Source organism: Ambystoma mexicanum, chromosome 9, assembly GCF_040938575.1.
Source record: "Ambystoma mexicanum isolate Mex_15411 chromosome 9, UKY_AmexF1_1, whole genome shotgun sequence".
Taxonomy (NCBI): Eukaryota; Metazoa; Chordata; class Amphibia; order Caudata; family Ambystomatidae; genus Ambystoma; species Ambystoma mexicanum.
The window spans coordinates 485,573,736-485,590,744 of record NC_090931.1 but is presented as its reverse complement, the minus strand read 5'-3'; the positions used below and the strand labels follow the sequence as shown (position 1 = coordinate 485,590,744).

General features: G+C 50.6%; 1 protein-coding gene across 3 annotated transcripts in view; it reads right to left on the bottom strand.

Annotated features, from left to right (window-relative positions):
* Positions 1-1,833: 1,833 nt before the first annotated feature.
* PIMREG (PICALM interacting mitotic regulator) overlaps positions 1,834-17,009 on the bottom strand; it is a 440,278-nt gene continuing 425,102 nt past the window's right edge. For all 3 annotated transcript variants that reach the window (XM_069615033.1, XM_069615035.1, XM_069615034.1), the window contains one exon: positions 1,834-2,419. In XM_069615033.1, coding sequence (XP_069471134.1) covers positions 2,245-2,419 — 175 coding nt within the window. In that variant the 3' untranslated portion in view covers positions 1,834-2,244. The remainder of the gene's footprint in view (positions 2,420-17,009) is intronic.

The following is a 17,009-nucleotide window of genomic DNA, read 5'->3' as shown; positions in this document are numbered from 1 at the left end:
GGGCCACGTCCGGGACCCGGTACTTCTTCTCATACCGATCCCTTCTCGCAGGCGTTGTGGATGGGTTCTTGAGGAGGGAGAGACCCTCATCCCAGATATCGTCCAGTAGAGTTACAGCGAGGACCGTCTTCCTCTTGGTCTCGCGCCGTTGATAAAGGAAGCCTTCCTTCTTCTCTTCCGGGCAGAGCTGGAAAAACTCGGATGCCCTGGTGATCATGGCATGAAACGATCCAATCTCGTCGGGCGGGGAAGCCCGGGGAGGAGGTGACGACGGAGGATCCTCGCCGTAAACCTAGTCTGTACCCGTCGCGGCCGTCCCCGTGTCATCGCCCCGGGTTGTGGACAGGGAGGAGGGCTGAGACGGGCGCGATGGTTGAAAAGGAGGTGGAGGATGAATCCTTCTCTTAGGAGGAGGGCTCCCAGAAGGGCCCGGCTCCGGGTCCCCCGTCGGTAGCGGTTCCTCCGTCAGCGGTAACGGCAATCTCGTCCTTATCTCCGAGCATAAGGACTGTATAGCCAACAAAATGGCTGCCGAGTTGTCTTGCGGCACTGGTTGAGGGGGTTCCGACGGGCGGACAGGAACCTCGTCGGTACCCTAGTCGTTCTCATCGTCCCCCTCATCGGGGTCCCTTCCGACGGGATGGTCTTCCTCCACGCCAATGCCGTGGCTTAAGACTTCGATCAGCTCCTTCAGAGGTTGAGGCCGAATCCATGATGGCCTCCTGCCCCCCCTTCTTCTCCGTCGGAGGTTTCACGGGGGTCCTGTCGATGGGCTTGAAAGAGGACTCCCTCTGCGGTGGCAGGGAGACTCTGGGCCCCGAGGTCGCCTCCACTGGTGTAGTCTCCTCAGGCTGAGCCAGGGCCGCCGCGACTGTCTCGATAGAGGCCTTGGCCGGGTGGATCAAGACTTCCGTCACCTTAGGTGCGCTCACCGCCTTCTTCTTAAGGGGGGGGTCACCGCCTCGCTCCCCCTCCGAATTGGCCTTCGAGCTCGACCGGGGCCTCTCCAGAAGCTTCGCCGGGTGCTTGGACTTCCTCTTACCCGAGCCAGAGTGTTGGCTCGTGGTTGATGGCGCTGGGGAGGCTGCGCCCTGCCTGGCAACCGAAGAGCCCGACCGTTCGGCGCTCCCGGTGCCCGCGGACTCGCCGTGCTTGGCCTTCTGTTGGGCCCCCGTCGCCGGGGCGCCCTCAAAGGTCTTAGAAGACCGCTCAGACTTCTTTTTCTCGCCCGACGGGCTCTTCCCTTCCAGCCAGTTGGCGAGACGCAGATGGCGGTCCTTTATGGTCCGCTCCGACATGTTCCCACAAAGCGCACAGTCCTTCTCCACGTGTGTCTTGTCCTCATGCAGGCAGTAGAGGCAAAGGGAGTGTTCGTCCTCCTTGAAGACATTCTGAAGATGGCATGCAGGGCAGACCCTGAACAGCTTCCCGGGCGTCGAGCTTCCCTTCTCCTGGGCCATGTCCGAGATGGGCCTGAGAAGCTTCTGGAGTCCTCCAAAGCGTGGCTCGACGAAATCTTCACCCTTGAGGGGCGTAGAAGAATCCGACACGGATCCCCGTTGATCGGATATAGAAATGGTGGAGCTTGAGGCTCTTTGACCGAAAGAGAACATTTTCCTATGAAAAAAGCGCGAAAACGCACTGAAGCTCGAGAGCAATAGCACGAGGATCCCAACACTTGAACGTGCGGTAAAAATCTGAGGATGGCTGCCAGAGGCGGGGCTTAGGGAGAGGGCAGTCATTGGCTGTGGTCAGTATGACGTAGAAATCAGTGATTGGTTACTACTACGAAAGTCAGATCAGAAACGAAACTGATGCCGAGTTTTTTCTTTACCGAGAATTCCCAGCCTGACGGGGAATATTCATGAGCATGTGAATCCATGCCGGACCCCATGCTGGAGAAGCTAATCTCCATTCCCTATGAAAGGGAGACTAGGATCACCATTATACCATGTTCATAATAACTGGAGTCAGTGAGAAGACAGATAACATAATTTAACAGTCTGTGAAAACTCCTTTTTGGGTGAAACAAGGACGTAGCCAATTGAATTATTTTGACTCCTACATCCACAGTACCTGAATCATGGCCTGAACATGTTACTTTAAAACAAAAACAAGACCCAACGGTACACAAAGGTGAGTAAAACGGTTCAGAGACTTGTGGTGAGCACCGAGAGGCTTCCTTTCTAAAGGAGAGTGCATCAATCCTAAAGCTGCATGGCCCATGTCCCACACAATATAGTCCTAGTGTGCGCCTGCATTAGTAATACTGGTTAGAACACTTTCAGTCAAGTTGCCAGCAGTACATCCAAGTCGTCGTGCCCCCATCCGTAGTGATGCCAAAGAGAATCTTTGAGTCTGTTGCAAATGCAGCATATTGTTTGCCGTTAAGCTTTGATAGTGTGCTACTGCGTCTTCTCTGCGAAAAGATAAAACAAATATATATTACGTCAAGTTATTAATAAGAACACCATGGCATGGCTATTAGTCAAAGATTAGAAGGCATGCTCTTAGTAAAAAGGACAGCATGAACCACGAAAGCTGCACCTGAGTGGGATTTTAATTCCATGCATGCTTCCTTACAAAAAAGTACTAATATTTCTAAAACTGTCAAATTGCACATTACTTGACCACAGTTTTGAGTTTCTGGGGTTAGAGGCTATGGACTGAAGTATTTTTCCTCCCGACTCAAACCATACCAATGTTTATTTTTTTTTTTCGCACTTTGTGTTTATTGCAAATTTTTCAATAACAACCAAAACATCCAAGAAAAAGTAAACAACCCCAACTGAGAACCCAAAGTGCATAGAAAGAAGAGCCTCAGCACAAGTCCAAATTAGACTTATCCTCCACAGTTTCCCGACGGTGACGACCCTCCCAATTCCAAGAGGCAGGCCAAGCATGTCCGGATTAACCCCCCCTCCCAACAATGCCCACCGACTCAAATCCAACCAAACTTAGAGCATGAATGCTTTACAGTCCTCATGTAGCAGCATAATTGTCCAATCCTGCAAAAACGAAGACATATTATCCTTGGCAAAAGCAGTTAGTTTCTCGTATGTGAAAATATTCAAAAGCTTATTAAACCATTCCGCTTTTGTGGGGGGGCCTGGGGATTCTTCCATTTCTGAGCTAAAGCCATCCTCCCGGCCCTCAACATCGCCCCAGTCACCCTGGAGAAAGGCAAGTCATTACTCTCTGGTACGGGAATACCCAGCAAGATCTCCAAAGGGTGTAGGGACGGGCACATTCCCAGTATGTCCTTAATCCAATTTAGGAGCTCCGCCCAATAGACTTGAATCACAGGGCACTCCCACCACATGTGGAACCATGTCCCTCTACCTGCCCACGTCCTAGGACACATCGGGGATACATTTGGAAACATCTTAGACAATGAGACCGGGGAGAGATGCCAGGAGTGGAGGATTTTAAAGTTGTGCTCCATGGCCGCCGTATAAAGGTTCCCCTTAAAAATGGAGTTAAACACAGAACCCCAAGTAGGCTCATCCATGGCCATACCCAATCTCTCCTCCCACACCCGCTTGAATGCCTGTCTATCCCCCAAGTTGGCTACAACCAGAGCGCTATACATTTTAGAGATGGACCTTTTTCTGGATCCGGCTTCCACAAACAATGTTTCAAACGGGGTCAGTGGATGGGAGAGAGGAACCACCCAGTCAGCCTCAGTAAGAATGCCCTTAAGGCGCAAATAGTAAAAAATGGGAGGATTATCCCCCAACAGTTCCGACAGATGGGCATACTCGATGAAGCTTCCTTGGGGAAACAGCTGTGCAGCCCTCTCGACCCCCTGATCCGACCACGACTGCGTCCCTCGGAAGCCCTTGGCCCCCAAATTAAGTGGATGACCCCACAAAGAGGACAAGGGGGACGGCCAGGACTAAAGAAATGTATTGTCTCTCTGGCTTCCATAAGGCCCAAAGAACAGACAAAATCGGGTGGGTTCTAATAGCCCTTGGCCGGGAACGCGAGGGGGACCAAAGCAAGTCTCTGAACTTATAAGGGTGCACCTGCATATCCTCCACGTAAGCCAGTAACGTCCTTAGGTCGTCCCGTAAATGCTCGAACATCACCCGCAACTGAGGTGCCGTATAATACAGTTGAAAGTCTGGTAGGCCAAACCCTCCGAGCGCTTTAGGAAGTGTTAGGGTATCATTTTATTCTTGCTCTTTTACTGCCCCACACGAAGCGCGTAATGCGCAATCGGAGAGATGCAAAGAAATAATCTGGAATGTGACAGGTAAGCGAGGTAAAATGATGAAGCCTGGGAAGAACATTAATCTTTACCGAGACCATCCGTCCAAACCAAGAAAGGGTTAGGGGAACCCACCTAGCCAAGTCTTAAAAATGTCGAGCCTGCAGGGGGAGAAAATTCAATTCGAAGTTCTTCCCAAGATCCCTTGGCAGAACGGTTCCCAAATACCTGGTACTTACAATCTCAACCCACACGCCCAGGACTGCCTTCCTACCTTCAATATCCCGGTCTTGTACTCCCATGGGCGTAATACTGGACTTAGAGATGTTGATTTTAAGTCCGGAGAACACCCTGAACCTGCTAATCAGGCCGAACAACCGAGGAAGGGAGGCATGTATCCCAGTTAAATATACCAGAATGTCGTCTGCAAAGAGGGACAGTTTAAATTCCTGATCCCCACAGCTCACCCCATCACTCCCTCATCAGCTCTGACTGCCGTAGCAAATGGCTCCATCGCCAGGGCGCACAAGGGGGAAGAGGACATCCCTGGCGTGTCCCCCTGGCTAGCTGAAACCTGGAGGACATACACCCATTTACTAATACCCAAGCTGATGGTCCGTTATACAGAGCCGAAACCCATCTGCAGAAGTTATCGCCAAAGCCAAACCTCTGGAGAACTTTCCCCAAATACAACCACTCTACGCGGTCGAAAGCTTTTTCAGAGTCCAGCGAGAGGAGGTAGGCCTCGGACTCTCGTCTGGATACTTCATGCATCAAACCCAGCGTTTTCCTGATATCATCCGTTCCCTGGCGCACGGGGACAAAACCTACCTGATCACCATGGACCAAACGTTTGACAAAGACTTTCACATCGATGTTTAAAAGGGAGATGGGTCTATACGATTGACAGAGTGAGGGGTCCTTCCCCTCCTTCTGGAGGACCACAATGAGAGCTGACAGCATAGAGGGAGGGAGGCAACGCGATTGCAGCACATCATTATACACCCTAGCTAAGAAAGGAGCCAGGGTGGAACGAAACATCTTAAAAAAACCGACAGTGAACCCATCGTCCCCCGGGGCGGTCCCACTCTTCAGGGATGCAATTGCATCGACCACTTCTTGAGGGGAGAGGAGCATCTCTATCGAGGCAGCACTGTCGAGTCAGCCCTGGGAGAGGGAGGGAGTCCCAAAACTGGTCTACATCAGTTCCGTCACCAACATATTCGGTGGCATAGAGCTTCTCATAATAATCTTTAAATTGCTCCACAATGTGATCATCTCCCAACCGTTTCACCCCTGAGTGATCAACTATGAGATTGACCCGTCTGCTTTTGCGTAACTCCCTCAATCTCCAGGCCAGAATCTTATCTGCCTTTTCTCCCTTCTCCATGTAATGCGGTTTCAAAAACGCCAGTTTCTCCGCTCTAAGTTTTTGGAGGCGGTCGCGCTGTAGGGGACTTATCTGGGATCTTAATTTACCTCCCGGCTGGATAGCAGAAATGTCTTCCCGTAATTCAAGCTCCATCCTAGATCGGGCTTTCTTTCTCCGTGCCCCCATTTCTATCAGCACCCCTCGAATTGTGGCCTTAAACACATCCCACACCCCTCCAATACTGACATCAGCAGTATCGTTCAAACGGAAGCAGTCATTTATAGAAGACAATAAGGATTGACGCAGCTCTCTATCCATTAACAGAGAGTCATTGCATATCCATCGAGATGCTCTAGGGGCAGCCAACGGGACTCCCAAGCTAACTTTGACAAGATCGTGATCAGACCATGGGACCGTCACAACCCCGAAATCTGTGATGTAGTCCCTAAATGAGGAGTCAACCAAAACATAGTCAATCCGAGAAAAGGATTGATGTACCGAGGAATAATAGGTGTAGAGAGGGTCGAGATCACCGTCCATCGGATGCACGTCCACCAAACCCAGTTCCTCATTTACCCGACGAAAGGTGTCTGATAACTTCTGTTGGGACCTAGGGTCTGGACCCAGCCTAGTTGACTTTCTGTCCCTATCTGGGGATACCATATTGAAGTCCCCCGCAACAATGATCGTTCCCACCGCAAAATCTCTTATCTTCTGCGCTAACCCCTCCCAAAAAACCTCTTGGGCCTCGTTAGGAGCATAAATTCCCACCTAAGTGAATAAACGAAACCTTCACCATGATAAAACGCCCTTCGGGATCCGCCCTATGCGACTTGGGCGAAAAACCTGCCTCAGGAGAGACCAAAAGAAGGACCCCACGCTTCTTACTTCCATAAGAAGCTTGGAACAGATACTGGACAGCCCTGGACTCAAAAATAGGTTCCTTCCCCTTGACCCAGTGAGGTTCCTGAACCAAAAAAAAGTTATTTGAGCCTGGTCAACTCTCTCAAAATCAATGACCGCTTTGTGGGGAAGTTCAAACCTCGTCCGTTGAGGGACCCCACCGATATAGGATGAACTACCTCACCCATGAGAGTCAGCAAGTGCTCCAATCACCTCCTTAGGAAGGCCAGCATTTATGCCTAGCTCAACATCTATGCACAGTACCACAACCAAAAATAATTTGTTGAATTCCATATCCCCAGTAGCTCGAACTCCTCCCCCGCCCCTCCCCACCCACCCCAACTCCCACCCCCCAAACTTTGAGCGCCTGAAAGAGCTGCGACATCCTCTTGTCGAGCCTTCAGGCCACCATGGATCGCCTCCACCAGGACGATTGACCTTGAAGAAAATCATATACAGAGCCCCCCCAGGCTTTGTAAAAAAAAAACAAATTGTTTACCCCATCCATGCAGCCAATACTCGCTAGCATCAACAGATTGCAGAATACTAGCATGTACCCCCAATGCAGGCAAAGCCCACTTCAAAAACCATTGGGCCCAGGACATATAAACATAAAAATAGCCATGGGTCCGCAATCAAGTCCCCGATGGACCCGGAGAGGGGGGGGTTATTTTCCTGAACTTCCTGTGTCCCCCGGACACATCGCCACCCCGAGAACCCTGAGGCTTCCTTACGGCGACCTTCACTGGGCCACCCCTCGATAACATCCCGCTCCATGTGTGGGTCATTCAACAATTCATCCATTGCCTTCCTGATGTCGGCTTCAGATATAAGAAGATACTTATCACCGTTAAACTCAAAAGCAAGCGAGAATGGGTGCCCCCACCTATACCGTATTCCCTTAGCTTGCAACCACTTCGTCAGGGGCCGCAAAGCTTGCGACGCGCTAGCGTAAACGCTGACAAGTCCCGATATATAGATATCTTGGCACCCTTCCAATCGATGGGACCTGCCTCGCGGGCCACCTCCAAAACCTTTACTTTCTCAGCAAAACAGTGAAACTTCACAAGGATAGAGCGAGGAACCCCTCTTCAGCCCCCGGCTCTATGAGCTCTGTCAATGGTAGGGACATCCGTGTTCTCACCCCCGAACAAGCAGTTTATTATTTCCTTAACCTTTTGCTTGATGCCTGCTTGCGTCTCCCCCTCCTGCTCAGGCACCCCAAAAAATCTCAGATTGGAGCACCGCTCACGATTCTCCAAGTAATCCAGCTTGAGCGTAATCTTTTCCTCCTTCTCCAAGTCAAGAAGCCGCAGATCAAATTGTGTCTCGAAGAGATCAGCAGATGACTGGTTAGCCTCCAAGGCTTGAACACGATCCTCCACATCATCCATCTTCTTGTCCAAAGAATCCAGCCTCTTGCTAATGTCAGCGCGGAAACCCCGGATCTCCTCCAGTAAAGCCACCATATTACGACTCACATCTAACGTGTCCAGTGTAGCCGACAGATGTGTAGCCTGCATGTTGGGAGCCTTCACCTGTGGGGGAGAGCGTCTGTAGCGCCTGAACCCCAATCATCCAATATCAAGGCAGCAGCTCCCTTACCCAGGAGGCAGGCAAAACGCACTCGGGGCCCCAAATGGAAGCGGCCCCAGGACTAGCCCCTCATCCTCTCCACCCAGATTAGTCTGCACCACAGTTCAGTAGCCCGCAGAGCCCCAGTCACAGTGCCAATAGGGCTATTGATGGCCCCTGACGAAAAGAGCAAAGGATGATGCCAAGGCCCTCCTCCCACAGCAGAGATGCAGAAAGCCGACCAGATATGATGCTCCAGACCAGCTAGGGATGCCTTTCAATGGGAGTATATAGTCTTTCCTGGGTAGATGCACATTAAAACTGGGAAGCCTCAGGTGCGCACAGCCCCGCACAAGCGGCCCTCCAATGACAAGAAATGTCCCTTAACACCCTGGTGACGGGGCAGAAAGCCTTCACAAAAAGGGTAATCTGACTTCCACTGCCCAGCACTAACACTCAAGCATGCACACAGGAGGGGCCCGCCCGCCAGCCAGAGTCTGCGGGGGGACGTTCTGAAAGCCAGGGCCAAGCCGTCCCCCTCAGCGGCCTCAAAAAATCCACTCCCCCACGAGACCAGGCCGCATCAGCACCAAAGCCTGGTCCCCAGAGGCAGCCCCGACGATCCACACTCAGGGCTCCAACACCAAGCAGCAATCCGGGAAAGTGCTCCGCAGGACAGACTTTGCCAGGCGCCTCCCCAGCACGGGCCGAGCGAGTCTCCACCTCCACCAGCCACCGTACGTCGCACTCGGGGAGAACCCCCACGGCGGCCGCCCAAGACCTCAGCGACCAGCGGGCCTCCGCCCCTCCCCCACCGCACTGCAGGCAAGGTCCACCTGGCTCACACAGCAGAGATGTCCGCCAGGCCTCGAGCGGTGTCTTACGAGTGGCCTCGATCTTCCGGATTATCCCACCAATCTGCCCCGGAATTTCGCTCCGCCAGCTCCAGACACTTCCAAGCGTCCTCTGGGGGGGGTTAGAGCAGTGTTGTAAGGAGATTGGGGGGGCTCACAGCTCTAATTACCTCGTCCAGTGGAGGAGACCGGCTGAGAAGCATCAGCACATCTCAGCGCCCCCCGGTGGCGCCCCATTGTCTATTTTTGTAGCGCATTCATTGTTTAATATTTTTGTCATGTGCTCACGCTGCCAAGTTGCCACTTATGATCACTTCTAGTTGACGGCCTGGAGTTACAGTGTAACATCTCCAGTGGACTATGACGAATCCTGAGATGGCGTCAAATCTCCCCAGGGAGGAGCCCCTTCCCATGAGGTCAGGGTGGTGAGGCTACTACCTGATAGACCCCTTGGGTGGTGATACTCAGCGGCAGGATCTCATGGGAAGAGACATCCCCTCAGGGGACAAGTGAGAACATCTCAGGAAAACGCAGTATGACATTCCTCACCCAACACATTACACACTTCCATATCCCCTAGATCCCAACCTTTCACCCAATACTCCCATGTACCTTTGTAAATCTGTGACTCAGACTGAGATGAGGAAGATTGGTGATGACCAGAAGGGAGTATATCAGATACATACTGGGACAAGGAGGTGCAGAGCCATAGGGAAAGCTCCATGTAACTGGACTGAGCATTCTAGTTGTTCAACGCAATATCAGATAAGAAGCGACGAAGGACTTACAATGTTGCTCAGCCATGCCAGGAGAAACAGAGGACCAGGAAGCTGCTACACGCAGGAGGTTCAATGGCTGCAGTCTAGGACGCTTAATAAGGCACAGACAGCACCCCCAGCAGGTCCAATGCTGAAGGACCCTTGGCAAAGCAGTAACCTGACCTTGCAGGGAAGCTGGACTAAGCAGTCCAACAGGTACACGTATTGCAGAAGGCCAGAAGCTGCAGAGCCACACAGTGAAGAAGCAGCCTGGGGAATCCCTGAGACCCGAAACAGCATGAAGGCTGACCTGAAGGCAGACCAGAGTCCACAAGAGAAGTCCCGGAAGGTACAAAAGTGAATGGGATGGCTGGTGGGGTTAGCAGAAGGTCTGGGTTACAGTGGAACCATATAAAAAGGAGAGATCGAGAACTCAGGGTTGGGACACAAACCCTCAGCTAGGGAGAAGTGAGGAGAGCCATAATGTGAAGTGGTTCCCCAATCGCGGCATAGGTCAGACCCCCAACCTTAAAGGCATATATCAAGAAGAGAAAACAAGTAATTTTCCTCCGGCAGTACTTGACAAGAAAGTAACCAAGTCTGCAGAAGCAAAGAAGCAAAGGATTATGGTTCTGGGACCCCGGACACAAAACCGAAGGAAACTACAAGAAATCTACTTCATGGCAGTACTTGGCAGGATAGTGCACCAAGGACCCCACCAATATATGATAGGATATAGTATTTATAATGCGCCTATACACAAGTGTTTCAAGGCGAGACGAGGCTGGCTAGGGGGAACAGAGGGAAGACAGACAGCGGTCCTACTAGGCCAGGTGTCATTCAGATTGTGCAAGTGCATGGGAAGGGGAAAGAGGGGAAGTGCGGGGGTAGGGTGAGAGGACAGTGGAGTCAATACAATAACAGTGGAGTCAAGACAATAAATAAACAAGTAAAAGTATGGCCAGCAGGTGGCAAGTGCACGGGTAAGTGCAGACAACAGGTTTCAAGTGCTGGTAGTGGGACCGTAGGGGTACAGAAAACAGTCACCAAGTGCGTGGTTGCCAGGAAGGCAGTGCAGGAGTGCGACTGGCGGGGGAGGAGACCTGGGCTCGAGATCAGAGGGCGGCCAGGTATCCAGTGCAGTTTCAGTGTCAGCCAGGAAATCAGTAAGGGAGATGAGGAGAAAAAACAGACGCAAAGAGAAAGGTTTTGAGGTGCTTCCGGAACCGAAGATGATTCTCCTCAAGTTTCAGGGAGACAGGGAAGCTGTTCCAGAAGTAGGCCCCAGCCGAAGGAAGAGATTTGGAGAAGCAACTGACCCTGAGGGAGTTGGAGGCAGATGAGCGAAGAGCTCGTGAAGGAAGGTATTTAGGAAGAGAGTGGAAGGTAATGAGGCCCCATAAGGCCTTGTGGACAATGCAGTGGGTTTTGAACTTAATCCTCGCAGCCAATCAGAGCCAGTGCAGAGATTTCAGTCTTGGAGAGATGCGATCCCTGGGCTTGAGTCCAAGGACAAGTCTTGCAGTCCTGTTCTGGATAAGTTGCAGAGGGCGGAGAGTAGAAGCAGGTAGATTTAGAAAATGGCTGTTGCAATAGTCCAGCCTGGAGAGAACCAGAGCTCTGGAGACAGTGAGCTTCTGGGGGAAGGAGAGGAAAGGAAGAATACTTCTGAGGAGGGGCAGCTGGTAGTGTGACTTCTTAGAGATGTCATAGATGTGTGAAGAGGAGGAGAGTGTGGAGTCGAAGAAGACCGAGGTTTTTAGCTTTGCAGGTGGGAACAGGAAAGGGGTCAAGAGAGGCCGGCCAGAGAGCTACAGGAAAGGAGGGATTGGGTGTGCTGAGGAGAATAATCTCAGTCTTACTGCATTAAGGCAGAGGTCATTGGCGGCACACCACTCCTGGACAGCAGACAGTCAGATGAGGTAAGTAGGGGAGGGAAGTAGAGGAGGAGGCCGAGGGTAGCCTGGAGATGAGCTGGGTGTCATCCGCGTAGCAATGAAAGTTGGGGCAGAGAGCAGCTATGCGGTGGGCCAGGAGTGCCAGGTATTGGTTGAACAGCCAAAGAGCGAGGTTAGACCCCTGGGGGACACCACAGGTAGAGAAAAAGATAGAGAGCAAGGACCCAAGTTGGACCTGGGAGGGTCGGTCAGAGAGGAAAGAAGTCAGCCACGCCAGAACCTGACCAGTGATACCTATGAACTATATTGCTGAGAAGCACAAGAGCAAGATAGAAGTCAGAGGAAGGGAGTCATTCTCCCTGGTGATGTGGAACTGTTACCAAAGTGAGACAGAAGTCAGGGGAAGCAAGTAATTCCCAGTGGTGGTGTTGAACTAAGTTATAAAAGTGAAAGAAAGGCCAAGGGAAGGGAGTCATTTCCCCTGGCTGTATTGAACTGTTAAATCAAGATAGCAGGCAGAGGGAGTCACCCTCCAGGTAACAAAAGTTAGAGACTTGCTGAGACAGAGTGCAAGGACATAGGCAGTGTGGCTGTCGAGAAGAATTGTTTGAACTTTACAACTTTACCTTTTTTTGTGCTGGAGAGCAGTTAACTAAAAAAACCAAATCTGAAAGTGAACTTGTATCGCAAGGCCAGAAGAAGGAAGTCATTCTCCTGGAACAAGAACATTTACTTTACCGATAGTTTAGGTTCACGTGTATTATGGTATTTGAGCGCGGACCTAGCTTCGAGAAGCAACAGAGCACCTTACAGCAGTATACAACAGTGCAGATGCATAATAAAGTGCTTTTCAGAGATAACAATAGAACAGATATACAGCAGGGGTAGGATACAGAGGAGGGGTACGGCTGTGCAGGGTGACGGGGTGGAAAGGGGTGTACAGCATCTAGCAAGTCAGGTGGCGCAGGGGAGTAGAGTGATCGCCTAGAGTGTTGCCCAACTCCAGGCCTCGAGGGCCAGAATCTTGCCAGTTTTTCAGGATATCCCTCATTAATATCCATGGTTCTAAATGTGCGTACATTTAGAATTATTGTATGCAAATGTCTCATGAATTTTGAGGGGTATCCTGAAAACCCAGCATGGATCCGGCCCTCAAGGCCTTGAGTTGGAACACCCTGGGTGTTGAGGAGGAGAGACTACTTGAAGAGGTGGGTCTTGAATTCTTTTGTGAATTGTCACAGCATGGGGGCAAGTCTGATGCTGGCTGGGAGGAGGCTCCATAGTCCTGGGTCCTAGTCAGTGGCGGCTTGTTTTCTGGTCCTTTCCATTTTGCAGCAGCAGATTGCAAGTCTGCAGGGTTCCTGGCTTCTAGTGGTGCAATGTCCACCAAAGATGCTGAGTTTCTCTGTGAGATAGCTGGGTGACTGGAGGGCGACTGCCTTATAGATGCAGCAAGACTTTAAGGTGATTTGTGCGTGCAGTGGGAACCAGTGACGTTTGAGGAGGGCCAGGGTGATGTGGTCATATCTGTGTCGACCCGTGAGGCGTGCTGCCACATATAGGCCAAGTTTCAGGAGCACAAGAGAGGGTGTGGGCCTTCAAAGAGGGCACTGCCCCCGTCCAGGTGGGATAGGACCTGTGCTTGAACTGTGGATACAAAGTTGTCCGCAGGGAGGAAGGGCTTGACTTTCCGAGGGAGACCAAATACCAAGCTGTCCGAGCTTTCTTAGCTATGTGTGTATTGAATGTCTTGAAGGCGAGGTGGAACCCAAGGGACTTGGCGCAGGAGGTGAGCTGGGCTGTGAAGCCCTCAAGGTTCATGGATGATAGCCAGGTCTGTATGTCTGGGTGTTCGGCGTCGTTGGTGAGGAGTATGAATTCGCTCTTAGCGGGGTTCAGCTTCAAGTATGCACTGGAGAGCCAAGACTGGACCAGCGAGAGGCAGGTTTTGAGCCTGGGGATGTGCTTGATGGAGTCGTAAGGAAGAGAAGTAGGGTTACCCAACTTTCCCAAACAAATACAAGTGTATACCAATGATCATGCCACATGAGTGCCAGTCTCCTCCTTCTACACCCTTACAACTATCAGTTAGCTGCAGACCAACCCATATCCTTAGTCAAATATAGATGTGTAATCTTTTGGTATTTCACAGTCATCTTAAGTATAAACAGATGGAAATGGAGAATATAACCTGGTATTAAACGTTGGACATTGAGTTTTCAGATGCCAGTCTTAAAAAGGCCAGTTTATAAGGTGGCAGCAGTTTTGGGGGTAGTCGACTGCCCAGTCATTGGGCTTCATTATCAGGTAATCGGTAACTCAGCGGTTCCACCGGCGGGTTGCTGCTGACCCCGAAACACCGATTTCGGCACCTGACTTCCCAGTGCCACTGGGGCATTGCAAGTTACGCCAGCGCGTGAAGTCAGGCAGCGGATATGGTTAAGTCCACATTCTCGTGGAGTCCAAAAGGACTCCATGAGAGTGGGGACTCGGAAGCACCGGCACAGTTAATAACGGTGCTGGTGCTTCCGTGGAAACTCTACCTGCAGGGGCCGTTGCGCCCAGCAGGGTCAGACCTCTCGGGCACAACAGCCCCTGCATGCAGACTTGTAGTATGGCGGCCCAGAAACAAGGGTGCCGGTAAGCTTACCGGCACCCTAGTTTCCAGACTGCCACACTCGTAATAAGGCCCATTGTGTAGTTTATGTAAATAGCAAAGTGGTTGAATTCAGTTTGCTGACTAAATTAGGAGCCTGGTCTCATCTTGCACAGAGAGCATCAGACAGAAATTTAACAACGAATGGCCTGGTGGACTCAAACGAAATGAGGCTCTGTCCACTTTCTATATTCGAAGATGATGTACAAGCATGTGCCCATGTGAACCGACAGAATTTCTATCCCTAGATAGCTGAAAACCTAAAGGCTGTTCAAACAGGTATAGACAGAAAACATTTCTGTTAGGGAGGTATGTTAAGTGTGCATGCACCAGTAAATGTATCAGGCGCACAAGAAGAGACGTGCCTCCAGTCAGTGTTTGGTTTGGTGACCCCCGTGTGGAGCTCATCTAAGACTTGCGTCACACAGTTGTCCTCTCTGCACTTAAACCAGATTTAGGTCTTATGGCCACTCGATTTCCAATCACAAGTAAACATATGCATTTAAATCCTAAAATATGTTCCAAAAGGGAAGGAACGATCGTGATAAGGCAATGGAAACTGCAAGCAGACGTTTTGGACTTGTGCAAGTGGCACACTGGAGACATTTATCTTGGGTCTGTGCATATTCTTACCCAACTTCTCTATTTTGAAGTCTAAATTAGGAACTATTGAAAGGTGAGTGTTCTTGCATCCTATTTATTAATACCTATACAATTTGAAAAGAGCTCGAACTAGCTAAAACCCTCGGGCTTTGTGGAACACTGCAGACAGCAGATGCTGTTGGGCAAATTCAAAGAAAACGGTTAGTCCTTTCCAATTAGAAAAAAGCAGATAAAGAGCTGGTTACAAAGTCAAATGGATAGCAAGTTTGTCTGCAGAAAGCAATGTTTCACATGGCAATATGTTCTTAAGTAGGGGTGCAGATTCACAACACAGCAATGCATAAAGCCAACTAAAGGTAAACAATGCAGACCAAGCCAGAAAATAAACCATGTGTGGAACCAGGAGATACCTGAGGGTAAAGAAATTAATGGGTATGCGTTTGAAGGGGGACAGTGATTTATACATAATAAAGAAGGGCCTATTCGGTAGACTAAGGAAAGCAAACTATCACACTAGCCCAGTGAACCACGAAATGCACTTGCACATTATCTAAATAAAGGGAGATTTACTGGCAGGTTAGCCTATTCAAGCTAAGTTCAGGAGGAATGTGCAAGTTGGACGAGGCTGGTGGCATGGTCAGTCCCAGCTAGCAGGATAGGTTGGGAGCATTCTGTGAGGGGAAATCGTGAAGACCAAGTAGAGTGAACCAGTGTGAGGAATTGCTATCCTGCAAGGGTGTGAAAGCTCCATGTCAAACGCAGTGTGTATCTGTGCACTCTGCAGTGTGTTCCTCCACGGTAGATAACACCTTCCGCCAGAAACGCCCACTCTACAGGAAGCTGACCCAGCCATCAAAGGAGTGCATCCCTTCAAAGGGGGTAAACTCAGCAGGGTGCTGCATTTCCAAAGGCCTTTGATCGTAGTGCGAAGGAAAGGAGTAGGGTTAGTGTAGACAGAGGAGCTCTGTACAATAGGGGGAAGACTTCCACCACCTTGTTTCGCTCTGCCGCTCTCCTTCCTGTCCCCCGACTTCCTCTAGAGCACAGCACTGTGTGTGTGATGTTAGAAGGGCAAAGTCCAGTCATTTCAAGTGCAGAGATTAGACCACTAAAGCAGTCTAGCTTAATAACCTACAATCTTTTGACTTTAAAATAAGCTGTCTCCTACCCCCTTCTTCAGATCATCATTTGTGCTCCAAACCTGGAAGATTATTTCATTGAAACTCTATTGGGAGAATGGACTTTCCATAGCCCTCCACCAGTGACGTGAAGACTGAGCATCCAAGACAGGGGTGCGCTCTGTTCCCTACCCATCCCCTTGGCGCATTGGGGTGAACCTGCTGCTGGAACAAGACATGCCTCTCTGCAGCCAGGACCACAACTTGTTGAAGAACCCCTGAAAGTGTACACAAGTCTCCCTAACTTGTGTGCCCTGGGAGTCAGAGAACAAGGACTGGGCTTGTCCCCAGAGAGCCAAGACAGTCCAGACCCTCTGCTGCCTTGCACCGAACCAGTCAAGCAGAGTTCACTGCATTTCGAGCCAGCAGGACCCTCTGGAGCGGCCTTCTGCCCTCACACTACACTAGCTGAGCGGGTCGTTGCAACAGCTCCAACTGCAAGCTTCTTTGTTGCATCTGCTGCTGAATCACTGCTCTTTCCGTAAGCATCTTCCCCGATAATTATCACCAGTCTAACCGACCCTCATGGATCTTTGCGCTCTGAACATTGGACGCAGCATCACATTTTTGAATCGAACCGGCACATCCAGTCACCAGAGTCTGCAGTCAACTCTAGCATCTAACCGACCCTGGTAACCAGCTTCTTCAAACTGACCGTCAAAGTGACTCTAGTGGTCCTCACGATCTGCTGGTCTCCCAGTATTCCCTTCAAACGGCAACAAGCTCTGTTCGACACCACTTCCCGTCTAAGACACTGCAACCGCTACACTTTAACAGCTTCAAACTGCACGAACATCACATTCTGTTTCACCGTAGTCAAACTAGCAAGCATGCTCCATTGACCCATATCTCCCCCCCTTAGCTCATTTTGGGCATTAGAAACTGGTTAAGTCCCATGTACACCTTTCTCCCAAGACATATCCTTTCACAAATAACACTGGTTGTTGAAATTTCCTTTTCACCCCTGTATTCTCACCCAGTGTTGCACTCTATTCTTGC